Below are 27,579 nucleotides of genomic sequence, written 5' to 3'. Positions count from 1 at the left end.
AAGTTACAACCATAAAAGTTGCAGGAAATTTCACATATTTTTCCTTTAAGGGATTCTATTTCCTATATGTAACACCACAGCTGTCATCTGGAGGAATCTTTTTTTAGCACTTGTAAGAGCCTTATCTTCATTGCCTGTAGATACCTGACTTAAATATTTGATTTGTAAACACTTTTGCATAGAAGGCTTTGACAAGCACATTAAAAATGGTTGCTCACAAGGTACAAATCTCTTAAGTTACAGCGACTGCATATATTGCACAGCTGGCTGTCATGATGCTAGCAAGATTTTTACTCTTTGATCTAAAAGGAGTTTAAAATTCAAAGTGTTCAAGATGTTTATCATGACTGTCATTTCTGAAAATGCTAAGAAAAGCTTTCCCACCATCCAAGCACCACCCCCAGAAGATGAACTTTCAGTAAAGTTGCCAGCTCCATGCAGAATGAGTTCCTTGCTATTTTTGCTTAAGCCAGACCCTTGCCGAACTCTGCCTGTTGGTGCCCACTTAATATGAAATAGTTGGAGCACTGCACAGAAACCAGATGCAGAAGGACACAAAAACTACATTGGCAAATGATCTGTCAAGTGACCCATGAACAAAATCGAGATTGAGTTGCCCTTTGAAATAAACCTATTTGAATTTTATTATCTCTAGAGCACCTTGTGTCTCTAATCTTGTGAAAGGTTAGTATTCCATCCATCAGAGCAAGATTAGAGCTCCAGTTGATGCCTGTGCTTGATGATAACTGAATGCAGCAGTTGGGGCTGGAGGAAGGAGATTCATTACCATCAGCAGTTCAAAAAAGATTGGGTAAACTTGCTTCATGTTATAGACCACGTACAGCCCAGGTCTGGATAGCAGAAATGAAAGGAGGAGAATATCAGCAAAGATTTAAACCTATTAACAATAATCTAAATGAAACAATATTATCTTATTCCCATCCTTTTTTTTTCATATCACAGATTAGCTGATCCAAATGGCTGCTGCCTGCTAGGCTACAATGTTAGTCACTTTCTCAATGTATGTCTCAAGAAGAAGCTGAGGAGTAAATGAGACAATAATAAAATAGAAAGATCCAGGGTTCATGACCCTCATATGCATAGATAGAAGTGAAGAATGCAGATTCTGTGATGTTAAAAAAAAAAGAACATTCTGGTTTTATTAATTTAGATGTTCTTCCTCTCCTACATCTGTTTAAAAAAAGATTTCTCTACTTTTATGTCTTTTTAAAGCTTACCTGACATTTTGGAAAAAGCTTTAGTGAACAGGCTTTTTTCCATGTCCTTGTTTGCCTGAACTTTCTAAATTTTATATTATACTCTGAATTATATATGTGATTAAATTAATAACATTGATGACCTTACTTCTTGTATTAAAAAAAGAAATATTATTAAATTCTGCATTTTCCTGTGTCAAGTCAAGGCCTATGCATTGCTTCAAGAATATGGAAGTAATTCAAAGGATTAAAATGTGTATGTTTTTCTAATCCTTTAGTTCCTCTTGGTGGGTCTGAATTTGTGCCTCTGGGTTTTCTATCCGTGCAGAGCAGACCATGTATTTATGTTCTCACGTTTGGCTTTGAAGGATAACAAGAGGCCCTTTGGACCTGATGCCAATGTATCAGCCAGCAGCAAAACAACATGAGACTGAATATTTTATTTCCTGTCAAACTTCTTAACTTCACGGAGGAAAAAGAAAGGGAGGGTAGGTCTGAGATTTTTCAGAGACAGAGGTATGTTATAGCAGTAGAAATAGTTGCTCTGCAAAGTAGGAACCTGTTTATTTCTTAGGTAAGACCCACAGTGTAACAAATTAAAAAACAAATTAACAAACAACCTCCCAAAAAACAAAGTAAAATAATGCCAAAGCATATTTGCATTTCAATAAGTTATGTTGATGTTCAGAGTATAAGAAATCACTATGAAAATTATTTTCAGCTAGATTAGAATTATACAGAACCTGTGACAGGTGTACAAATTTTGATGGCTCCTCAGAATAAGTAAAAATATTTAGAGGAGACCAATTTTAAAATAAAACCAGATTGTAGCAACAAGAAGAAAAAATGCAGGATATTCATGGTGTTATGAAATATTTCAGTATGTCTTTATAAAAGCTGCTGTTTCTGTGTAATCAACAAAAAATATTTTTCAGTACCCTCTACAATTACATTTTCAGCTACTTAATTGAGTTTTACTATATTAAGTGACTTACAGTATGAACTATACCTAATACATTATACTAATTAATGTTCTTAATGAATAAATATGGATTAGGTAGGCAGTATGACACCTATTGCTGTGGCAATAGGTGTCATATGTATGCTATTAAAACATTAAAAAATTCAAATAAAATATATTATATATGCACATATTATGGGCAAGTCTGAGTGAACATATGGTCTTTGAAAGAAAGGGACGTGTGACTAACAAAATAATGTTTCTTCAGTGAAAATGGAGAATATTTTCTGGATAATGGGTATACAATTTAAGGCTGAACCCTAATATAAAAGTCCCCTATTGGAAACACATTTCTAATTACATGGTTTGTAAATGTGGAAGCACTTAAAATCTAAGGCCATCCAGGCTACATAAAATTATAATGTACTTATGAAACTTATTATTATGGCAGAGGAGCAGGGTAATTAGTCTCACCTAACATGCAACATCCCTAACATTTACATTTTTCAGAAGTTATCGATGTTTTATTGTGAGTTTGAAAGTCCTTCCACAATTATTAATGTCCTCATTAAAGAATGTTGAATGGTGTCTCAATTAAAAAACAGGAAGCATGTTCTCTCTTATGTCCTTTTCAAAGGAATCCTTATTTCTGTTTGAAATATACTGTTTGACCCTTATCCTGTGCAATGGCTGAAAGTTTCTACCAAATGACTAAGAAAATATACATTAGGGAAACTAATAAAGAAAGAAGTTATTGGATAAAATATTTTACAACAATCTCTTAAAATAAGTATTCATTTTGATTCTGTATTTCATCAGACCACTAAAAACTTCAGTCATTCAGATAATGCAGTTATGGAAGACCTAAAATCACATTATCAAGAAATAACACATGTATTTTTACATGCAGTAAATTAAAATATTAGCCCTAATCCAGTGAGGTTGATATAAAGGACAGGTTCCTGCAGGACATGGAGGTGAGCCCCCAGTTTAAAGCCCAAGACAGACTTTTGATCTAAATTCTTCCCCATGGAAAACATAAAGGCAAAGCTGGAGCAAGGCTTCATGCCAAGGTTCCTTGGTTGGGTATCTGGAGTGAATCAATGTGTAGCCTGGACGTTCAGTTTTTGAGACCCTTGTTCTGCCGGTGTGTTCAAAGGTGCTGGTTTTGGCAGTGTTGAGAGACTCTGTCTGAGAAACATTTGGAAAACTTAAGTTGAGCTCTCTTCTTATCACTGTCTGTTTCATTCAGTTGCCATTTCCCTGTTTCTCTATCTTCTCTCCAACTATTATTCTCCTCTCTGATTTTGCTTTCCTGTTTCACCTATACTGCCTCAGTACACACATAAGGGAGGATAAGCACTTTGTGCTTATCCTCCCTTATTTTAAGGTTTCTGCAGTAGTGTAGTGCAGGAAAACAAGTACAATGCCTTCAGTCAGTGCAGGTCACCATAGCCCCTTCACTGCCTGCTGCCCAGTGGGATTGATCAGCTTTTCAACCTGCTCTTCAAATCTTATCTCAGAGGGCTGTATTCTCTGCTGGCAAGATTTATAGGAGAAAAGCGGTTAGTGGGGTTTTCTTCGCAAATGTTCACGCCACAGTGTTACTGTTGCGGCCAAACAAGCAAAACACCCGAATATTACACAAAGAAATCGTGTCCAGCAACTGTTCTGGGGACTGAATGAAAAAAACCTTGCCACCAGAAGTGACACAGAGTGTCCACTTCACTTCCAGCTCAGGAGGAAGCACTGGACACTAATGTGGAAAACATGGCTTATGCCTACAATCCCTATCAAGCTCTCTGCTAAAAAGCCTGTAATGTGAGGACTGAGAGAGCGGGATGAGGACTGTATAGCAAAGAAGACAGCCAATAAGGTCTCAAGATTGCAGATAAGATGGAAGAAGGAGTAAAAGGCAGAGGGACTGGAATTCCAGTGGCTTCTGCACAAAAAACCCCTACCAACAGACAAATAAAGACCCTACACAAAAATCCAGAAATATTTTCTAAAGATCCTACCTCCCACTGAGCCACCCTATTTCTCACAAAACCCTAGGAAGCAGTAAAGTTTGCTTAAGCAGTAATTTGTTTGCTTAGAGAGTCAACAGCTTGTGGGTTCATTGAAATATTCTTGTCAATATATTCAGCAACTTACCAGCACACCAACAGCAGAAGTCTGAAACTTCATGGCTATGAAGTCCTACATGGACATATCCACTTAGGTGAAAACATCATATGCAACAAAGCAGCTATATAAATGGAAACAATTCCTCAAATAAACTTGGCCTAGGAGTTTTAAGGCCACTCTTGTATAGTTCAGTCAAATAAAAATTAAGTTATATTGTCTGAAATCTAACATAACCCTAAAAATATACCAACCTTGTAAAGCTGTTTTTTCAGTTCACTGTGCCATATCTGAGATATCAGTTTCTTTCTGACTGGAAAGCTTTCCCACTAGACAGCCTTGTAAAAGAAAAAAACTTCCTGTTGAGAAGGTAGGTCAGATAAAAATCAATCATGCGGCATCTTGATCCAGTGAACTGATGTCTGTAGATGAAGATTTGTGTTGTCTTTAAAGCTATTCAAATACTGACTTCATTTTTTAATCCCTGATCTTTGAAACATTCAGGTAGGAAAGTTTATTGACTTCACAAACCTCCTTAGGGGACCCAAAGTCTTTCTATCAGCACATGAATGCAGATCCAGAATCTGAAAGACTGTTTTCTTCTGAAAGTAGTATCTTTTTTTTTTTTTTTTACATTTGTAGCTTATTTGAGGCCAACACTTTTATCATTAACCTTATCCATAATCTAGGATTTTATGCATTGCCTTGTTTTAAGTCACTGATTGCCCAAATCTGATCTCTAGGACCATTCCTGGTCCTTAACCTTCCTACTATTGCCTTGGAAAAAAAAGTAAGATCATCCCTCTAATAAATTGAGAACATTTAAGTTAGCTTAATTTGCTGTCATAAAACTAAGTTTGTTGCTTCAGTGAAGTTTGAACATGTGTCACAATTTACAAGCAAGAAATTCAATCACATCGGCGTTATGTCAGTAACAAAAAGTAATGTGCTCAGTGTCCAAATAGTCAAGAAACAACTGGGAAACCAGCTGGAATTTAATACTGCTTGACCTTAATGGTACCTAGGGTTCCCTTGAGTGTAGGTGTAGAAAAATTGGATAAGCTCAAAAATAGGTAAATTTTCTTGGAGGCAGTTTTATATTTTTTGTTAGTAGTGCTAAATCATAACAGGACTTATTAGCTGCATTCAGAGGTGTCTGGAAAAACTATCAACATGACTTCATTACCTCTTAAGCTGCAGACTTTTATACAAAATTGATTTTATGTACATAGTAATTTCCATAGGAAATCAAACTTCCATCTACTCTTACATCAGGCTTCTGCTGGTTAGCTCAAATAGAAGTCTTTGTAGTTATTTCAGTAGTGTCTGTCTCAGGTCAAAAATCTAAAGATTTTGGTGGTTTATATGGAATAAACTGATTTGTTTGTAAATACTAAAATGAGCCTTCTTCAAAAAGGGGAAAAGGTGAAATAAGATTGAAAAGGCAAACAGCAACTGATTTCCTGCAGTTGCATTATATAAATACAACTGTGCAAATATATTTTAGCTCTCTGGACTTACAGCTGTGACATGAAAGTAGCTGCAGTTCTACTTTTAAACGTGTTGTGATGCAGCCAGTTAGACCTGTTTAAACCCCATCTTTCTACACTTGGATTCACACCTGCACTTTCTACTGGGTACTTCCCTGAATGGATCTAATTCTCTAGATGCTTCAGAAAACACCTCTTTCTTGAAGCTGAGTAATGCTCAAGACTTTGTTTTCAAATACCTCAATGACAGTTCTGCACAGTAGTCTGTTTTGTTTAAAGTGGGAGGAAGAAAACAAAGACACTATGCTAAAAGAGGTGAGCAGGCCCTCTTCAATCCCACACTTCCCTAAACCCAGGCTGAGATTTCTGCCTCCAAAGCGCAGTGTCACTGCTGTCAAATTCTGGCTGATCATCCCATTATAAATAAAAGTCTATGAAGGTTTCCATGTTTTCCTCTGGCCAGCCAGGGACTCCTTCCTCATGTGTGACTCCTTCCTGCAGTCAGTTCAAGTTGTCTACTCTGAGAACAGATGTGAAGGCGCACAGTGACTTCAGGGCCACATTCCTCCCCAGCACAACTCCTGTGACCTCTGAGCAGCACAGGAGTGAGTCTGGTGATAGCAAATGCTGCCTCTGGTTTCAGACCTTCTTGTCCAAAAATTGCCTCCTTTTTTAAAAATTTTTGGTTTTCTGATAGAATATATAAATTATCCTGAATTAAATTTTATCTAGACTGTTACAAGGCCATTTGTTGTTAATTTTCCCCTATGTCTTCTGTTCCACCTTATAATTCTTTGTATTAAGAGACAACAAACTTATAATACATTTAGAAGATAGTTGTAGATTATAGGCATGGCAAGGAAGTTTAATGCAAAATTTCAGATGATAAATCTCTTTAACTATTGCACTAGGTGTTTAATAGTCTCTAGTGATATGTAGAGAAAAATGGTACAGTCTCTATATTTTAAAACAATTGTTGCATTGAGTCCCATAGTTTATATATTGTTAATATTTTCATGAAAGCTTTAAATGTTTTTCAGAAGAAACTGTGGTGACTTATGAATCTTTCATGAGGTGTTATGCATTTTTATGAACATATGATGTAAAATTCATCATTCTGAAATTCACAGATATCCATGAAGTGCTACACGTCTCTCTTTGGTCATGGATATTCATGACAATACCACTTCTGTAAGCATTTAAATGTCCTTTCATAAATATTCTAGAATGTAATCTTCTGATGCCATGTAACATTTTGCTTACGTTTTATGAGTACTTCACTTGGGCATTTTCCACTTGATAATGAAAGCAAAACCTTTAGGGACAGTTATTGGTGTATCTATAAATTATATGTAAAACTATCTCATTGCTTTGTTTTTATTCCTAGCATTTTCTTTCTTTGTTATTGCTCCAAGTTCAATTAATTCTTTGAGGGCATCTTGAGAATTTCAGGTTTCGTATTTATAGCCAAGGATATGTTATCAGTATAAAGTACCACATGCAACAGAAATGAGATTCTAGAGTGTGGTAAAGACTTTGAAAAGTGTATGCAATATCTAATATTCCTCGTGCGAAACTATGTGTTTCAGCTAGTTGCAGGAGTGTCTGTATAGAATCACTGGCAGGATGAAGTCTCCCTTTCATACATACTCAAATGACCTTTTGCAATGAAAGAAGAGTAGATTTAGCATTTGAAGGTTGCACCTGCATCCCTGAAGTTGTTGATAATCTTCCTATTGATTTTGGCGTTGCAGAATAAAGTCTTATAAGCCTTTATCGATGCATGTAATCAGCTTTGAGTAGATGACAGATCCTTTAACTCTCTATTAATGTTCATTTGTACAAGAGATCCTTTGTGCTTTGGCATTAAATAATGCCTTAAATTCTTTGTCAAATTAGATTCCCATTCTGATAATGGCATTTGATATTTAAAAAGCAGCATAGGTTTTTTTCCTTTTTGCTGCACTGGATCCATCCTGTCCAACCCATCCCATCATAGACGTGTTTGTGTTTCTTTCCCATCCTCATGTCCCTCATTTTAGCTTAGGACAGTCCTGCTTGCATTGGCTCTGTGCTCCGCAGTGAGGAGTGATTAAGGATAAAGCCTCAATGGTTTCCCCTCTCTCTGTGTCTCATTTTTTTCTTGCAATTTCCTGACCCATAAGGGGGAAGAAGTCACAGGCTCTGGATGGGGGTCAGGGAGAAGACCACGGTGAATTCTGCTGTTAACAAGTCTTGCAGTAGCCTGAGAAATGGAGGGATTAAAGAGGGAAGAGACTCTCACCCTTACTCACAACCTTTGAGACTGCACTTCTAAAAAATTTAGTAGCATCCAAAAGATTTTTTAATATCATGATATTTACAGGTCTGGGACAGTCTAGAAAGCTATCCATTAACAGCTAGATAATTTCACATGTACCCAAAATGTAACTGGAGTGTATAAATCACCTATTCTGAAATTTGCAATTATAGGGCACATTTAATTATTGGATTTGTATTTCTTGTCTTTAAATGCAATGTATATATATTCCAAATGAGTTAAAAAGAGAGAACAGTTTTCAACAAATCTCATCACTCTGTGGATTTTGGTTTTTTCTAATGTAAAATCAAATTTTTTTTTAAGTTGTGACTCTTGAGTGTTTTTAAAGGTCAAAGCTATAAGGGAATTTTAAAATTAGTCATTCAGGCTGACTAAAAAGCAATACCAGTGCACTAGTGGCCTTATGCAAGCAATTTGTTTGCTCTTGAATATAAAACAAATGTAATGTCAAAACTGAGAAAGAAAAATAATATGCTGTAAATATTCTCCTATCGCATTTTTTTTCTCAATCAGGAAGTTAAATTGAGTTCTTTTTGCTGTGTAAGGTTAGTTATTGTTTAAAGAAAGTCTCCAGAAACCTAAAGCAGTTGGAAAACTAAAAGACATAAAACCCACAGAGGTTAATTTCACTTGAATTTCCTTGAGATAAATCACAACTTTCACTAATTGATGCCATTGTGGAATATATTTAAAGAAAGAGAAAAGAAAAGAATAAAGCCATTGCAACAAAAAAGATGAAGATTTCACCAAAATATTTTTGTTTCGTTAATGACTTCCTGAACAAAGAAGGACAGAAATAGGATGCAGGAAAAGGCTGAGCTTGGTATTTGTAATGAATGCAAATGAACCCCCAAAGACTTTCTCTCAAAAAGCATAGTCCATTTACATGAGTTCTAATATTCTCTTACCATCAGCCCATTAGGACTGGGAAGTTCAACAATTTGCAATAAAGTTAGGTACACTAAGTCTGCACAGGGTATAAATACATGCACATCTTCACAGTAAATGGAAGATCATGGTAGAATGGTAAAGACTGGTAGAATTTACGTATCTAAATCCATAGAACTCTTGGAAAAGCAAATCCCCCACAAGAAGAACAAGGCTATGATGGGGAACTGCCACTAGGGTTTGGGTGTTGTTAGTGAATGATAGATGAAATCAGGATGTCACCCTGAGCAGTGTTTCATGTAAAGACCGGTGTAAAATCAGGCATGTATCGCTGTCCAGAGCTCTGTGCAGCTGTTTCTCAGCTAACCATGTGTCAGGTGCACCATAGTCTGTCTTCAGGTCTCAAGTTCTGCTAAAAAGGAAAGCTGTGCAGATCACATGATAATTAAATGAAATTATCTTTTTTTCTTTTTTTGTCTTAGAGCTCATGAATATCTTTTTGGTTTTAGGAATTAGAAAACAAACTATTTCTACCTTTGCATCTTGTCCCAGAGTCAGAAATTGCTTTTGCTTATTACAGAGGGAAAGAAAATGCAAGGAAACTTATCAGGCTGGTAATGATCATAGAATACCCACTCAAACACAACACAAATTTGTGTCTGTAAAAAATGCCTCTAGGTATTTAGGCATATATTTTGTTAAAAGCAATTATTACATCAGTCATGCTGCAATATTATCCTGAATCTTGATCCACTGACTTACAGTGACAACTAGTTATCACTTTGGAAAAAGACCAGCTCCCATGTTTAATTGCATTATGACACTAATTTACCTATGTCAAAATAGTGTGAGAATGTCAACTTGCAGTTGGCAAAGTGCTGTGAGAGTTAACAAGACATTATTTTTAATCTGTGAGCTGTTCCTTCCTTTCAGTAATGGACTCTAGCAATTCTGCCCTTTCACTTTGTGATTGAGTTGTCTTATCATGGCCAAAACAATTCAAATTTCATTTATAGACTGTTACTATCTACTTTGAATCCTAAGTTTACAAATAATGTTTAAAACTGAAAACCAGCTAAAGTGTGATCCATGGACTGGAAACCCACCATTTGAGCGCATACAGAGCATGTAATGGCTTGCAATAGCAATCTTCTCTCCATCTTTTCAGTATCTCAGTGTGCCCTAGGCCTTATTCTTTTCAACTACCTCGTAGAAGTGAACAGGCTTCCTGAGACCCTCTAGTTAATAAATTAAATCACTACGAAAACGTGCTGGCAACAAAAGACATACATAGGACATATACTTTCATATGAATGAATCATCGCTTAAAATTATTTCCACTGCTCATGACAACCTATTTTGGCAGCAAAAAAAATCACAAGATATATATTTTAAAACAGAGCACAGCTCTGTCTCACATAGATTCCCCTCTCCCACCCTAGTACTTGAGTGCCTTCCAGAAGCACATTAAGCAACGTGACTAATGTCTGTCTCATCTTCATTCTTTTACTTGAAGCTGAAAAATTACATTATTTTTCAAAAGCTACCTGCAAGTTGATGAAATATCATCTTTGCAATGAACATAAAATGTTTACGTTACTGTGAAGACCATGACAAAATTTGACCTTTGCAGAAGCACATACAGCTTCTACTGATGTAAGTGAGCAAGTGCTCAGTTATGCCAGGACACAGTTTCTATCCATAAGCACTGCAAAGCAGACTACCTTCTTGATATGTGGGAAATTCGCACACTAAAACAGCAAGCAATCCTTTACAGCAGCATTCATTTTGCTGGATGGGAGTTGATTGAGAAATTAGCACATCATGGGAGATCTCTTCTGTCTGGAACTAAAAAGATATCCAATTTTGTAGTTGCTGTTGATTTATTATTCTGATCCTGCATGGGGTTACTGATGCAGATAGCTCTCTTAACTGTCTTTTGTGTCGAAGTGTACAAAAGACTAACACTCCAACTTTTTAATGGCATAATTTACCTTTAGCAGTAGCTCTCAAAGACTGGAGACCAGTAAGAAGACTAAAAATTAAATAACTGTGCTGCTGCTTAAAGGACATTAGTTTTCCTACAGCATTAATATGTATGGCTTCACATTTGGGACTAGCATGAAATTTAAGCTTGTAGAGTTACTGGAAATGTTTATACCACAGTATAAATAAAGATTGTGATCAGCATGGACCACATCATGCTGGATGCTGTACAAGCAGAGAATAAATATCTACCCCTCCCTGAAAAGTTTGGTTGGCTTCCAACAAGCTGACTGTGAGACTGCTAAATAATACACCCACACAAAGAAAGAATAAGCTAATAATCTCAGACAAGTGGAGCTGTCAGCAAACTCTGTTAAGCTTTGCTGTGACTGACTTATGCAGTGGCATGATCCTTTAAAATAAAGAGTGGGATTCCCAGTATAGCTATGGATTGTGAGGAGCCAGCGTGTGAGTTGTTTATAGCAGCCTCCCAGCATATATAGGCTGTTTTCATTCAATTGCACTGGTGGGAAAGCCTGTCTCCAGCCTTAAAACAAATTTTAATTTGAGCCCCAGGTTCTCTGCTATGTTTTTGCTTTCTGGATTGTGTGACTAGAGAATTAGATGTATTCAGCAGTGCAGTCAGTATGCATTATTTCTAGAAGAAGAAATGCTGAATGCACAAAACAGTAATCATGGTGATTTAGATGTCAAAGACACCACTAGATCAGGGCTAGCAGTGAAAACAGCTTTGTTTCACTTTTCTCTTAAACAGAAGCCTATATGTTGTAGACATCAAATTATTGCATTTGGAAACAAATTTTTTATTGTGGGTGTCTTTTTTCCCCCTTTTTTTTCTTTTTTTTTTTTTTTCTATTCACTACCTAAACTATTTGGCAAAAGCATATCCCTTTGCAAAAGTAATGTATTCTTTATGAAGAGCTGCAGTTTTAATGACAGTTTAGACATTTATATATTTATTAGACTATATTTTCCCTTTAATAAATGCTTTGATGTAGCAAGTATGTACTCAGTGTTCTGTGTACACATTTCCATAATAACCTCTTTTCAGTTATCTGGGAGATCAAAGGCTGCAGCTATGTACAACTTCTGCCAAAAATAAGACATTCTTTTCTTACTGAGTCTTTGTAGACTGGTCCACAGTGTTTGGTGGGTTCTATTTTCATCTCATCACAGTTGCAAACCCCCAAATTTAGTGTCAGTTTTTTCTTACTTAGTCTTAATTTCTGTCCTGTCCTTAGCATTGCAGTGGTTCTACATTTTTATGTCACTGTAGCCATAGCAGGGCCCTGTGTTAAAGGAGTATTCACATGATAGCATTAGCCAAGAGTGTGAGAAGTCAGCACATCCCTGCAGTTAGCACACACAGATGTGTCTGTGGGCAGTGTCCACAAATTAAGAATCTGGTATCCCACACTTGGTGTGTGATGGATCCTGCTTCACTGCAAATCACTTAATTGCAGCCAATACACGTTTTGCCAAGGGTATTGCCATCTCTGCCTCACTGTCTGCAATGCCTCATTTACAAACCACAGGGTTCTTTTCCAAAGTGGTTTAAGAAGGTTGACAGCAAGCCCTGTAAAAAGATGAGGTCTTCTGAAAGCCAGGAGATACTATTTCTCCTTTGGTCAGCTGGGGTTTAAAGAACTGTTGTGCATGCTCAGTGATTTTTTTTGGGAAATCCTAAGTACCATATTGCAATTAAAAAATCTGAACAGAAGAGATGATTAAATATTTTTACTTTATCCCATGAGCTCAGTTTCTATCTAGTAAGAATAATTTCCACAAGCCAAAATTTAGAAATTGTTTATGGTTTAGGCCTCAGTAGATAAAAGGCATGGAAGAAATTGTCTGAAATCCTTTCAAGAAAACCTTAATGCCTGCATCTCCAAAATAAAAAACTAGCACAGACTGGAATTAGCAGGATGGTTGTGACATGACTGGTGAAGGGTTCTAGCACTGCTCTTCAGTAGAGTAAAAAATTATTGAAGACACTACCATATTTTTACCATTACCTAGACATGTGACACTTTAAAGAAGGATCCTTCTCATTTCCATTCAAGTCTCTTTCAAGTTCTCTTCAAGAATATATGCAAATAAGTATTCAGATCTATTTCAAGGGTTTGCTTCTACATTGTAAAGGCTTGACCAAAGTGGAATCTGAAGTCTAAAATTATTACATTTTCAGTTAAATCATCATATTAATGACTTTACTTTTGGCTTAGAAGATTTAGTGTAATGGCTGTGGAGGGACAGGGATTGCTATGTTCAAATAGTACATGAAGAAGTGGAACTACCCTCACTGAGGTTCTTTTGAATGGGTTTTTCTGCTCAGTGTTATAGGTTTTACATCTTTCGACCTTGATAGGGAATTCAGTTTATACTCCATTTTTCTTTACTTCCAAATTATGAATTTCACTAGTAAAGTGCTGTGGTATCAGCATATTAAGACAAATGATGATGAGTTAGAAATGCAATAAGAAGACCCTTCGTACCTTGCCGTTATGGCCAGTAACACCTGGTTGTTTTCCCTGCAGAGTTTTTCCGAGAACTTCTGGAGAACGCGGAGCGATCCTTGAACGACATGTTTGTCCGGACGTACGGCATGCTGTACATGCAGAACTCTGAGGTGTTCCAGGACCTCTTCACGGAGCTGAAGCGCTATTACACAGGAGGCAACGTGAACCTGGAGGAAATGCTGAACGACTTCTGGGCTCGGCTGCTGGAGCGCATGTTCCAGCTTATAAACCCCCAGTACCATTTCAGTGAGGACTACCTGGAGTGTGTGAGCAAGTACACAGACCAGCTGAAGCCCTTTGGAGATGTGCCCAGGAAGCTGAAGGTTCAAGTGACTAGAGCGTTCATTGCTGCACGCACCTTTGTTCAGGGGCTGACAGTAGGCAGAGAGGTTGCGAACAGAGTATCCAAGGTAATCTGAAATCAGGGTGGGGTTTTTTTAGCTTAATTTGTTCTCAACCTGCCAGACAATTGAAATCTATCTTTGTGCACTTTTTTTAAAATTTTTTTTCTTTTTTTTTCTTTTTTTTTTTAGTAAAAGGAAATGTGTTTGGTTGGTTTTTATGCCTACCAATATGCCCATCTTAAGTTCATAAATAGGGGCAACAGTTGTTTTCAGTTCCTTCTGGGGATATTGAGGCAATACTGACTGGAAAGCATTTCTCTGTGCTTAGGACACAGTGAAATTCCAATATACATCAATGTTATAGCATGGTAATGATTGTCATTTGTAATTCAAAACTGGCTACATATATAAAAGATGGGGATTAGATCAGAATTTAAATGTTTCAAGCAAATTTATTCTGCTGTTCATTAGGAAAGCACAGCCCTCACAGCATTCATTTATCATGCAGCTGGGTGATGGATTTTGTTAGAAATGTCTAGTCATGTTTCTGATGAGAAAATAGACAAACAGTGACACCTCTGAAGCTTGAGCTTTCCCAAAGGATGGTTTGATTCACATTTATTTTAGGTTTAATTATTTATCTATGCAAATATTTATGACAATTATAGTCCTTGAGGGCTTCGCATAATTAAAGAAAAAACAGTGCAAAAATAACCCATCTGGGCACCACAAATGTGCCTGAATGACTTTCTCTCACACAATATTTCAAAATCAGGTATATTTTTCTGAATTGGTGTTCCAGCTAGATAGTTGCTCTGTGATCTCACTGTTTCACAGTCCTTGTAGTGTATTTGGACCTTGAATTCTGAACTACTCTCATGAGATCCACTCAAATACTTCTGAACAATAAGTGCGTTGAGTGATTTGGATGCTTGGCCCATCCAATACTTTCCCACATTTACAAGCCTAAGCCACTCCTCTGCCTCAAGAGGACCATCTCATTTCTTCATTAAAACCACCGTCAGAAGATGAGGTAGAGCCTATACATTGTACAGTAGACTGCAACTCAAGCACTCAACAAGATGGGGCTTTTAAACTTTTCTTAACCTGTGTTATGTGATATTTTGCAATTGCAAGTTGAAGAGCCGTGGAGCTACAAATGTAGTCAGGAAGGGAGAGCCTGATTTTATGTCTAGGAGACTGCATGGGAGAAAAAGGTCATTTTGCACTTAAAATTCAGTGGATGATGTATGTGATCCTTGCTAGTCAGCTAGAACCAAAGTCTCTTCCTCCAAGTGCCTTCCTGAGCTTCAGGGTTGCCTTTCTGTGATTTCTGGCACTGTCAGTTCTGGCAGTCTTTCTGAATGGTGGCAGGGTATCTCTGTGAAACTCTGCGCTGCCTGGTCTAGCTGGGGCAGCTTTTCAGCCTCCAAATGTGCAGAATGCATACATCTACAGCCCCAGATTTCCTCTGAAGAGCGATGATGTCCCCATGGGTCAGGTTCTAAGTGAAAGCACAGAGCTTTGATGTCACTGTTGTCAGCAGGCATTAGGTCTTGCTGGATCAGACTGGAGAGAGTAATCTATGTAATTCATGTAATAGATGCATAATTTGTGAATCCCTCACAGATTAAGGTCTGAATTTCTGCTGAGATGTCACTTTCCCTGTGTATGTACATGACTGTACAGACTGTGCAGGTGTCTTCTCTGTCACATATCCAGGAAATGTTTTCCTCTCAGCCTCTGGGTTTTGGGTACATAAGCCCTCTGAAGAAAAGGGTTTACAAAAAGATCACTACATGATCCTATGATCCTATAATGAGAGCTGCTAGCTCTGCAGTGATACAGTGGGTCTTTTCGTAGTGTCAGTTGAAGATGATAACAGTAGCTCAATGCTACTGTTCAGCATTCAGTGCTTCTATTGTTTTGTTTTTTTCTTGTAACATGAATGAAACACTTGAAATCATTAAAAGGGTTCAGTGGGTGGTGCAAGACGCAATAGTGTCTTTATAGACACATAGTGATACTCCATTAGACTACATCTAGAAGACTGTGTTCAGTTTTTGGCCCTTCCTGCACAAAAAAGACACTGATAAATTGAAGAAAGTTCAGTGGAGGCCACCATCAGGATCTGGAGTGGATTATTTGTCCTTGAGCCTGTGGGACTGGGACTTCTTCATTCTGGAGAAGTGGCTACTTCAAGGACACGTAGCAGTTGCTCCTGGTGCCTCTAGGGAGGTCATTAAAGAAATGCAGCAAAGCTCTTCACAGTGGGGCATGGTGTGATATGATGGGCATGAGTTGAAGCATTTCCCCTTGTCCTATCACAGTAGACCCTAATGAAAATCCCATTCCCATCTTCTTATAAATGTCCTTTAAGTGGTAGAAGGTTGCTAATAAGATTTGCCTGGAGCTTCTCTTCTCCAGGTTGAACAACCCCAAATCCCTCATGTCTTCATAGGAGAGGTGCTCCAGGCTTCTGACTATTTTTGAGGCCCTCCTCTGGACCCAGTACAGGTCCATGTCTTTCCTGTGATGCTGAGGATTCCAGAGCTGGATTTATTAATCCAGGTGGGATCTTCCAAGAGCAGAGTACAGGTGACCTGTTGGTCACATTTCTTTAGGATCATTATCCTATGATCCTATTAAAAATTAATAAAATCAAAATTTTGCTTAAATGTGGAATATACTTTGATTGCATGACTACATTTGGTATTAAAATTTTGATGCCTGTATTCATACCCACAGCATATGCAAAACAATTTCTGGCCTTAGGGATTTCTGTTACATGCAGTGTGGTGAGGCAGATATGAAGAGCCCCAAGTGGCACCAAATATTCAAGATTAATAATTGTCCTGTGGAAAGGCTCTGATTACTCTAAGGAAGAATCGTTTGTTGCATATCATAACTGTGGACTTTTATGCTGGTTTATATACTGTAGAAAATGTCAAATTCTTTTCTTAAAACATAATTTTAAAAGACTATGACCATTTTTTAGAGTTCGAACATAACTGCAGCCAAAAATGAGACAGGTAAACATCTTTTGTTGCTATTTTGAATGTCATCCAAATTCTGCACATATTTCTTTCTCATTGTACTCTAATATTGAGAGATTCTGCGATAAGAATGCCATGTCTGGATAAGTCAGAAGAAATTAATAAAGACAGAAAATGAAAGGAAGAACTGTTGTAGTTCTTCTACAAAATCCTTTGTCCATTCTCTGTTCTGGCAGGGAACAGAGGGGGATCTTCTACCTGCAACATCACAAGCTTAAAAGATTTTTTTGCTTTCTATTTGTGGACCCATTATTTCACTGAACTGCCAGTGACATAGAGAAATGTTGAGCCTACACCTTAAACACCATGAGAAAGAGAGTGACTAATGAGAAAGTTGGTAACATCTCCTTTGGGCCTTTATTGTCTCATCATCTTCTGGACCATTTCTGTAGAGGGTTGGTGGGTCACACACAAAGGATTTGTTCCCTCTAATGTCAGGGACATATCCTTTCTAATTTTTCCTTAGAGAGGTTGTAGTGTCTTAAAACAATGCAGTTGGTGTATTCTTTGCAAAGGAGCTACAATTCCTTTTTTTCAATGAGCTGTGCACTCAAGCACACTCAAAGGAGGCAACACATCGCAAACATTTTCCTCTTACAATAGGATTTTGCTGTTGAGTAATTTGCTTGCCAGTGGGATTATAATTTAGTAAATCACACTTAGATAAATGGGGAGGGAGGGTGGTTAGGACATCTTATTTTTGTAATTTTTTTCTAATATTATATTTCAGTTGCAAGCAGACACAGTTGCTTCCATCTGCCTGAAGTTTTATTACGCTGTTTTAGTTGAACAGTATTTTCATGATCTCTAAGTCTAATTACAATTTTTAATCTTCAGAGATTTTTAAATCTTTTTATTTCTCATTCTAATGCATTAAATTTCTCAGTGCTATGTTCCTATGCTGCTTAAATCTTCACTCAGTGCAGTTTTTCGCTGGCTTGAATGGACTGGCTTGCTAAATTATATATATGTTCCAGAAAGTTGTATAGGCATATGAGCAAAAAGTAATTATTTCTTAAACTGAGGATATTATCTCTTAATTTAAATCAATTTATTCATTAATATAGAAGAATTCCTAAAATATCTCAAGTTGAAAGGGCCCTGTAAAGATCATTGAGTCCAAGTCCCTGCTGCTTGCAGGACTAACTAGAAATAAACGATATGACTAAAAGCTTTATCCAGACACTCCTTCAGCTCTGACAGGCTTGGTTCCATGACCTCTTTCCTGGGGAGACTGTTCCAGTTACCAGCCATCCTCTCTTGAAAAACCTTTTCCTGATGTCCAATCTGAACTTGCCCTGATGCAGGTTCAATATGTAATATTCAATATGCAACATCAGAACTGCCATTTTTGGTATGTCAAAGGTCTGTTTAGTTGATTTTACCTCAGTGGCAGTAGTTTAAAGGTCAGTATAGGAGCAGAGCTACTAAACTACTATACTTTCTTAAGCTGTAGGTAATAGATGTTTATGGACATTTTGAACTACAGTTTCAGAAATAATTAGTTAAATTTTCTACTACCCTTTTTTCAGTACTTTTTTAGATTCTAAAAACTGACTTTTCTGTTTTGATATCATTTGGTTAAAAAAAATAGTTCTGTCCTTCCTTGTTCCTCTGTAAAAATATAGCATATTAACATGTTACTGTTATTAAATTTGCTTGTTTTCAACTATTTTCCTAGATAAAATAAATAAATAAACCAAAAAAAACCAAAAAACCCCACCAAACAAAAAAATAACCAACAAAACAAAAACAAACAAACAAACAAAAAACCCCCACAAATGAAAAAAAAAAAATTTAAAAAAAAAAAAGCCTTCCTGACAAACTTGTGATTTAGTATCTAATGTTAAGCTGGAGAAGCTGCTTAAAATATTTCCGTAGTTGCTCTTAGCTGTGATTACCAATAATGTGATAGAAAAGACATATGCATACTTTTCATGTTCATTTTTTCTGTGTCTGAGCTCTGGACACTTTGTGAGAAAATAATGCTAAGTTATTCTCTCTGACTCCAAACAAAGCATTCTCAGTTATGGCAGTAATCCCTTTGAACTGTCACCGAGTGGTGGAGGGTGTAAAAACACATGGGGAATTAAAATTTTTAAACAGGAGGGTCCAGGATTTCCAGGAACATGTGTTTCCTGAAATACTTTTTCCAAATGTATTAACAGCTGAATTACAACAATTATCACTCAATCTTTCCTTGGGAACTGGTTCTGTTTTATGCATGCCATGTTTGTTTCCGAACACTTGCTTATTTAATGAAAAAAAACATCTTCATTGGCTCTTGCACTAAACCTGCCTCACTAGGACAGCAAGTGAGTGCAAAATACTTTTATTTACAGAGATCTAGGGGTTTAGTTATTCTTTGCTAGTTTTGCTTTTCTCTAAGTTTGGCCATTTTGTTTTTTTTTTTTTTTTTTTCTGAATTTGAGTAATTTCTTCCCATTGTATATTGGGATAAGGACAAGAAGAATTATTCTGAGTTTGGCTTTGACTTTCACACTTGAAAATTCATGCTACCAGCAACCAAAGTGGTTTTTATACCAGGAGTAAAGTGAAGCTTAGCTCAGGGGCATCATTAAGAGCAGTTAGTGATTTTGTTAGTGGCATAAACATCAAAGATTTGTGACCCAGCCACTAAGAACTTATTTCATTAATGCATTTAAATATTAATTATCATTTATTACAAAATAAAAAGAGGCTGTTACAATACTTTTCTAATTGTATGGCATAGGCTATATATCTCCTTCTTTTTAAACCAATTAAAACCATTCATCCCCTGAATATTATTAAATTATGTTAATATCAGACTTCTTATTAGGAACCTAGTGATATATGAGCAAAGTGAAATAAATTCAGTAATACAATTATAAGGTTAAACCCAAGATTAGTAGTGAAAAGCAGTCTCTAGTAATTGCCTGTGATTACTTCTACTTGCAGAATGCCAGGCCACTGCTTTTCTAATGTGCTGAATCAATATTCTTACAAACTCTGCTTTTCATGGTTTATAAATAAACATTCAACATTTTGTGAGAGGCATAAATAAAGGCCAATATTGAATGACACAGTAATTCAGAATGTAATTATTGCAGGGAGGAGGGAATATGACATGGTGATAAGTCAGGTAATTAAAAGCCAAAACAAATTGTACTTTAAGCCTGGAAAATGTGATTTGCAGGGTGTGACAGATAAAGAGCAATGTGTCCTGTGTATTTTAACTTCATTGGCTGAAGAGATTTGGCTTGTTAAAGCCATAGAAGAAAAGGAAATCTAAAAAGACTATGGTATTCAGCAAACTTTAATCCTCAATTCAAATTGTTGGTTTAGGAACAGCCCAGCTGAGCAAGCAGAGCTTTTATGATTGCGTCACTGTCTGTTGTTTTAAGGGTTTTTTCAGTAATTAATTCTTTGAATTTTCATTGAGTTAACATGTATTTACAATTACTGGATCACACTGTGACATGAATGGGGCCACATTCTTTTTTCCTCTTCCTCTCCCTTGGTGTTCTTCAGTTGGGAGCCCAAGGATGAGGATGACCCAGCCAGGGGAGTTTCAGAGCTGTGATGTGTCTGTGGCACAAAAGCAGGAGTGAATTATATCCACACTTGAGTTCTTTCTGGGAAGTATCCTTTGAACTGAGGTTCTTTAGCTGTGCTGAATACCTTTCTTTCTTTTTTTTGAAAGAAAAGACACATAAACTGATCTAGTTAATTGCACACATTGCATGGAGAAATAAAACAGATGCCTTCCACATATCCCAGACATACTGCAGGTGCACTGATCTATTTTCCACTTTGTGTGCACTGGAATCATCAGATGTTCCAGAAGAGCAGTTCAGGAGAAAAGGCCTAAAATGAAACAGCAGCTTCAACAAAATCCAAAAGGCAGTAGGAGGTGTACAAAAGCTGTGGTCTATGTTCTACCTATGAGAATTGTCAGATATAATCCAGCCTGGCCTCTCCATTTCATAGGTCTTTAAATAACATTCAGCTACCTTGGTATTGAACTTAACAACCCAAGTTTAACTGAGTCATGCTGCTCAGTAGGACAGTCAGTCTATCCCTCAGGTAGTTCTGCTGTTCGGGTTTATTCCAGCTGTGTGCCACATCACATCTCAGAATCCAAAGCAGTCCTGTCATTTTGGATTTTTTTGTATCATTCATAAACAGAGATCTTCTAATTGCAGTTTTTTTGCTCAGTTTGTGGTTTGGGTTTTGCACAATGCCTACTGCATAGCAAATACCCCTTAGTTCAGCTTTGCATGAAACTTCTAACTATAAATTAAGAACTGTAATGGCACTATTTTAGTTTAGCAACATTATTAAACACTGTAATGACCCATTAGAAAATTAATTGTTTTAATCAAGGTTTTGTGCAGGATTGCTGAAATGCACATTTTACACACAATCCTTCAAAATTTTCTGTCAGATGTATTTACTACCTACAAAAGATGTTGATATGGCACCTGAAGAAAATATATTAAGAAAAATATTAGAACTTTTTAGAGACATTCCTGGAAAAAAGGATGTATCCTAATGCATATCATGATACATGGTCAAGTCATGATAAAAATAATGGTGAAGAAACAAAACTCATCTAGGAGCTTGCTGACACCACTATATTTAGAAATTCTGTAATTAATCTTGAAGCAGGTTTTACATTTTTGCTGTTTTAGCACAGGGCATTGAAAGAAAATTCAGAAGAATCAAATGGAAAGAAGAAGGAGATTAAAAAGTCTGTAGGTTAACCAATGCAAGGAGATCTAGATCAACTTACAACTTGCTGACTTTTTAGAATGACTCCTTTTACAGATTGTCTTAATTCTGTTTCAAAGACAGCCTATGGAAGCACTGTTTTTCAATCATGATTTGAGAAAAGCAATTAATTTTATTTCTCATGTGAGCCTGAAGCAGAAAACAAATCCTAATAAGTTATTTGGCTTCAGGTTTCTATGGAAAACATTAGCCAAGAAACTATCTGATTTACCTAAAATGCATCAAGCATGCTAACTGGAATTTAAATTCATATCTGCTTTAGTGTTGTAGTCAACAAAGTCATCAGCAAAATAGTGAAGAAGTCAAATTTCCTTGAGACTTTCAGATAATTAAGTCTGAAATCAACAATGTGGATCTAAGTTCAATTCTCAGTTATTCAGGCGTCAGTTACAATTCACTTCATTGTCTGCTTAAGCCTTGCATCTCAAAATCTATCTCGGACCAAAAAAAAAATGGTGTGAGCATAGGAATACAAAATGAAGAACTTAATTGTCAGGAAAATAATTCTGGTCATCTGTGAAATTTTAAACTTATCCACATACTCCAGTGTGTGCTTTTTATGGGAGATTTTGTGATGCAAGCTTGCTGAGTTTTTTCCATAATCTTTTCTGGAAAAGATAAAAACATCACTTTCATTTGGTCCACATATTTAAGAACATCTTTACTCTTGCTTCTTCTCTTCTCCTCCTTCTCCTTTTGTTTTACTTTTAAGCCCTTAAAAAGAATTGAGTTCTTGAGAAAAAGTTAAATGTTCCAGACCAAACTGGGGAATAAAAGAGCTTTGAATAAGATAGGAAGATTTAGCTGACCTCAGATGAATACCTGTCACCTTTAAGTGGCCAAGAGCAAAAATTAAGAATATAGAGTGAGGATTGTAATGCAACATGTGCCTGCTTGTCCTTCATAATTTATTGGTATCCTTTGGTCACTGATGTAAAAGACTCTGCTGTTGTCCAACACCTCAGTGCAGTTTTAGCCTACAAACAGCTTCCCCATTCTTGAAAATGTTTCTTTTTTTTTCTTTTAAAACTGCCAGAGATGTTCTGATATTCTGGACTGTCCCAATACTGTACAAGTCTAGCTTCTGGTCTTTGATTTTAGAAGGTTTAGCAATTTTTTATGAATAGAGCAGTGAATAATTGCTTGATTTCTCCAGGAAGCACATACAGGCTCTCCTCTTCACTTACGTGATCTTCGGTATCAATCAGCAGCAGAATTGCATCTACACTTGCCTATTGTGTTCTTCATCCCACAGTCCTTTCATTCATGTTGTGTTGGCACTCTCTGTGGATACAGAAGTGAGTGTGTTTAAGGGAATTGCTGGCAAGCTGACAAAGCTGAGCAGGACTAGTGCACTCTAATTTGCAGTTCCTGAGTCAGCTCTCTGCATGCTGAGTTGTTATGCAGAACCATCAGCAGCTCTCTCCACAGAGAAGACACCAATCTAATTGTCCTATTTCAAAGGAGGTTTTATGCATCTAATTGGTAGAGAGAAGCCTGAGAAGCCTAAGATACCACTTGAATTTCACAAAAGTAGCCTTACATGTTTAAGTACCAGAAAGTGAGAAATGGCAAACTGTGTTCTTCTTCCCTCCAGCAATTTGCTGATTCAGGTGTATCACCACTCTCTGTAGCTGTGATGGAACACCAAGTCAGCTGTTATGAACCCTGTTTTTCAGACATGTCCCAAAACAAGTGAATGCATGTGGATCTAAGTGCTCAGTCTTCTCTGTTCAGGAAATGCAATGATTGACCTATTTTGGTCTGTGGCATCCAAGCTGCATTAACTCCCACCAGCTCAAGCCTAGGAGCCATGGGACCTTGTATGGAAAAGCTGCTCAGCTCAGCTGCTGTCTTCTTTTAGGTCTAAGGTCTTCTATGAGAATTAGGTTGGATCTGGCCACAATGCCTTTTATGCCTGCCTATTTCCTAGTCAATTAAAGAACTATTGGAAGTATTTACTTGTCTGATTTCTTCAGGCTAAATCTATATTTTGTTGTTGCTGGCTTTACCTGATTATATTAATATTAGAGTGCCATTGAATCCATTGTTTATTTGAAACGACTATTTAATTTTGTGTGCTACTATGAAAAGGATAGCATGAATGGGGAAAATAAATCAGTTTTCCTCCCAAGTGTTAGTTTTGAATTTGCACTGACATTTTCTTTGAATAAGTAGTGTCTACTTTAACACTTAGCTTGAAATTCAGCAGAGAGACAGCTCACAGCACACTGTCGTCTTTGGTCCTTGAGATCTTAAGGTAAACTAGAAGACAAACTGATACCACATAGGGTATAGGAAGACCAAAACAAGTTCAGAAAGCACCTGGAAGCCTATCCATCATGAGTAAGGTGTAGTTTTATAGGAAAAATAAACCACTGTATATCTTTCACGTTCCACATCTGTTTGTAAGTGCACATCTGCTTTTCAAGGACATTGTATAGAAACCAAAACACAAGAAAAACCACCCTCAGAAACTTTCATGCTGGTCCTCAAAACTGATTTTTTTTTTGTGAGCCCTCTGGATGTTTCCTAGCCATAAGTGCAAAGTTAAAGAAATCTCTTAATACGACATTTTTATTGTTACAGATTTTTTTTTCTATCATCGACATATAAAGCTATGATAGAATATGCCAAATGGAAATTAATGTAATTCAGTTTTTCACTTAAATCAGAGTTAAAATTTTGGGTGAAGAATGTTTGCAGATTTATTTATATCCTGCAGTCTCCAAAGTTAACAGAGGAAGCTGGCTGCCAGTCTCTACCACTATGCAAATACTTTTTCTTCCATATGGTTGCAGAAATATATTAAAAAATATTAGGGGTATGAAATAATAATTTATACATTAAATTTTATTCAAAATAAGAAAAGAGGGAGAGGAGTAGGGACCCAGACGGTGAAATGTTAACAACAAAATAGCTCATCTGTCTTACTGTTATCCTGACCCCAAAGAAAGGATCCTATGGCCATATCATATTTTCAGTCTGATTCCTTAAAACTGCTTTTGAGAGAAATGTCTTCTATACTTAGACTAGTACTGAAGGAATATATGAATACACATATATTCCTACAATGCATATTTTACATGTAAAAGTCTATTCTCTATTTAAGATTCAGTGTGTGCCTCCTGCTCTTCCTCCCACTTTCACTCCTTTTGACTGAATCAGTAAAAAGTACCTTAGACATTGGCTTCAATGTGAACTTGATTAGGGTCTGATTGTTCAGGTTTATATAAAATCAGGTCGAAAACAAAGGTTTTAAGGCAAAGGTCTTTAGAGGGAGATTGAAGAACTTACTGATGGAAATATTGCTGAAGAAATCTGGATAGAATAAGAGATTTTCAGTTAAGAAATGACCATTTAAAGGCATAAGAACAACATTACATGTAAACATAGATAAAAAGTTTATAAACTATCTGTATTTAGTATAATTTGCATAAAATAATCATGAGTGGAATTTCACACCCATGATATTTTAACATACTGTCAAAGTTTAATGCATTTCTGAAGCTTATAGCCTTACCTGCCACCAGGAGCATGCCCCAACAGGGGAGCACAGTGTTCACAGTTTCTAAGGGCAATTCCTGTGGTTGCCTGTGAACTGAGTATGGGCTGACAGTGTGCCCAAGTGGCCAAGAAGGCCAGTGGCATCCTGGTTTGTATCAGCAATAGTGCGGCCAGCAGGACCAGGGCAGTGATTGTGCCTCTGTACTTGACAGTGCTAAGGCCACATCTCCAATTCTGTGTTCAGTTCTGGGCCTCTCACTACAAAGAGACACTGAGGAGCTGGAGCATGTCCAGAGAAGGGAAATGAAGCTGGTGAAGGGTCTAGAGCACAAGTCCTGTGAGGAGCAGATTGGGGAGCTGGGGTTCTTTAGCTGGAAAAAAGGATGTTCAGGGGAGACTTATCACAATCTGCAACCGCCTGAAGGGAGGCTGCAGCCAGGTAGGGGTTAGTCTCCTCCTCCAAGTAAGAAGCAATGGGATGAGAGGAAATGTCCTCAAGTTGCACAAGAGAACGTTTAGACTGGATATTTGATTTTCTTAGTAATCATTACAGAAAACAATTTCTAAACTGGTGACATTAAAACATAACAAATGTAATAGACAAAAAACTTACAGCTGTTGGTTAATACCTTTGGAGACATGCAATGCCTGATTATAGAATCTTTTTCAGTGTTAATATTATTGACTTACTCTTTTCCAAAGATAGGAAGCTATATCCTAGGACACAACTAATTTTGTTCTGATTGCTGTCAAAAATACTTCCTGATTTTTGGCATGAGGTAAAGGGAGGATTTTTGAGCTGTGCCCTCAATTGAAAGGGTGGTCAGAGAGCAATAACAGCAGGAAAAAGTGAAAATCTCACTTCCCCATCTCTTAACTGTGAATGAAGTGTGTCACAAATAGACTCTGGCATGTATCAGCCATAAAGCAGCCAAGAACTGCCCTTATAAATATTCAAATGGAAGTGTTTCCTGCTGGTAGGATCTGAAAACAGGTGTAATTTGAACTATTTGTAAGACCAAAATGTAAGATTCTTCAAAACAAATATACACACTATAAAAAAAAAAAAAATGTGTGCTGATTAATTGTACAGATAAATTGGTTACTTCAATATCGAGTACATTTCTGCCTTGGTGTTTTGTCTTTTCCAAATACTTATGCTCTATTTAGCCAGATAGATTTGCTTTTGAATATTATTTACTTTGAGGAGAGTGGCTGTTTTCCACCCTGGTACCTAATTTCCTTTTCGTGTTTCTTTGGCTTCTTTGTTTACTTTGGTTTTGGATTGGGTTTTTTTGTAGTTTGTTAGGTTTTTTTGTTCATTTTTATAAGAGTTGATAGATTGCTGGGTTTTCCTTTTTTATGGAACATGAAATGAACCTGGCAAAGGAGTTACTGCCTCAGTAAATCTGAACAGCCATTTTTGGGATCTGCTTGGAAATTTGAATGGGTCTCATCTCAAAGCATGTGGTTCAGCTAATGAGAGAATTGACTTCAGATTCCATATATTGTATCCTGGCTTAGTCAGAAAGGTGTAAACTGATTTAGTGTGAGAGAAATCTCTTTTGCCTCAGGAAGCTTTGAAGATGGTAGACCTTGGAATATCAGCCACCATTTCACGGTGTTCAAAAGGGAGCTGTAGTTGGAGGTAATAGCCTTCGCTAGCTTGGCCTTACTGTGAGAGGGAAGAATCTGTTTGATCATGTAGTCTCATCTCCACACCTTATCAGTCATCCTGCTCTTATAAGGTAGTGGACTAAAAAGCACTCAGAAAATTTTTCATTGGTCTGATAATATTGTATATGTCTGATAATATACCTTGAGTCATTTATTTAAGGGACTAAAACTTTACATTGCACCAAAACTTACTTTCTGAGCTAATTAATTACACAAATTGAGAGATTTCTTACCTGTTTGTTTCAATAACTTGTAAAAAATGCATTCCTGTTTCTCTTATACAGATTTTATACACTTTATTCTAGTTTTAGTTCATATTTTTTCATCAAAAGAATAAAAAATCTCGGTGACATTACTAAGCTAAGAAACAAAGACTTGTAGTTGAAAGCCGATCTTATTGGCTTATTTATTTTTGTAGAGATTTATTCAGAATCATATTTCTTCAAATCTGGAGGCACTTGGGTTGGCCCAGCTAGCCTGGTTCATTAAGCCAAAGTGTACTACCTTGTGTAAGAGAATTGCAGAAGATCCTTACTTTTGGTGAACCAAGGTACCTTATGTTTGGAGTATATTTGTCCTAGGCTTCTTCAAATGAGCAATGAGAAGAGTTAAGCATCTCCAAAAAGCAGTTTTTATCTCCAGACACATTGATTAACGTTACGACATTGGTCTCTTTCTTTACCAACTATAGAG

General features: G+C 36.8%; 1 protein-coding gene across 2 annotated transcripts in view; it reads left to right on the top strand.

The window, feature by feature from the left end:
• Nucleotides 1-27,579, top strand: part of GPC6 (glypican 6) — a 724,766-nt gene that overhangs the window by 379,154 nt on the left and 318,033 nt on the right. For both annotated transcript variants that reach the window (XM_064408448.1, XM_064408449.1), the window contains exon 3: nt 13,545-13,936. In XM_064408448.1, the coding sequence (XP_064264518.1) occupies nt 13,545-13,936 (392 nt within the window). The remainder of the gene's footprint in view (nt 1-13,544; nt 13,937-27,579) is intronic.

Source organism: Passer domesticus, chromosome 2 (assembly GCF_036417665.1).
Source record: "Passer domesticus isolate bPasDom1 chromosome 2, bPasDom1.hap1, whole genome shotgun sequence".
In the NCBI taxonomy this organism is placed as follows: domain Eukaryota; kingdom Metazoa; phylum Chordata; class Aves; order Passeriformes; family Passeridae; genus Passer; species Passer domesticus.
The sequence above is the reverse complement of the archived record's forward strand: the minus strand, read 5'-3'. Positions and strand labels throughout refer to the sequence as shown.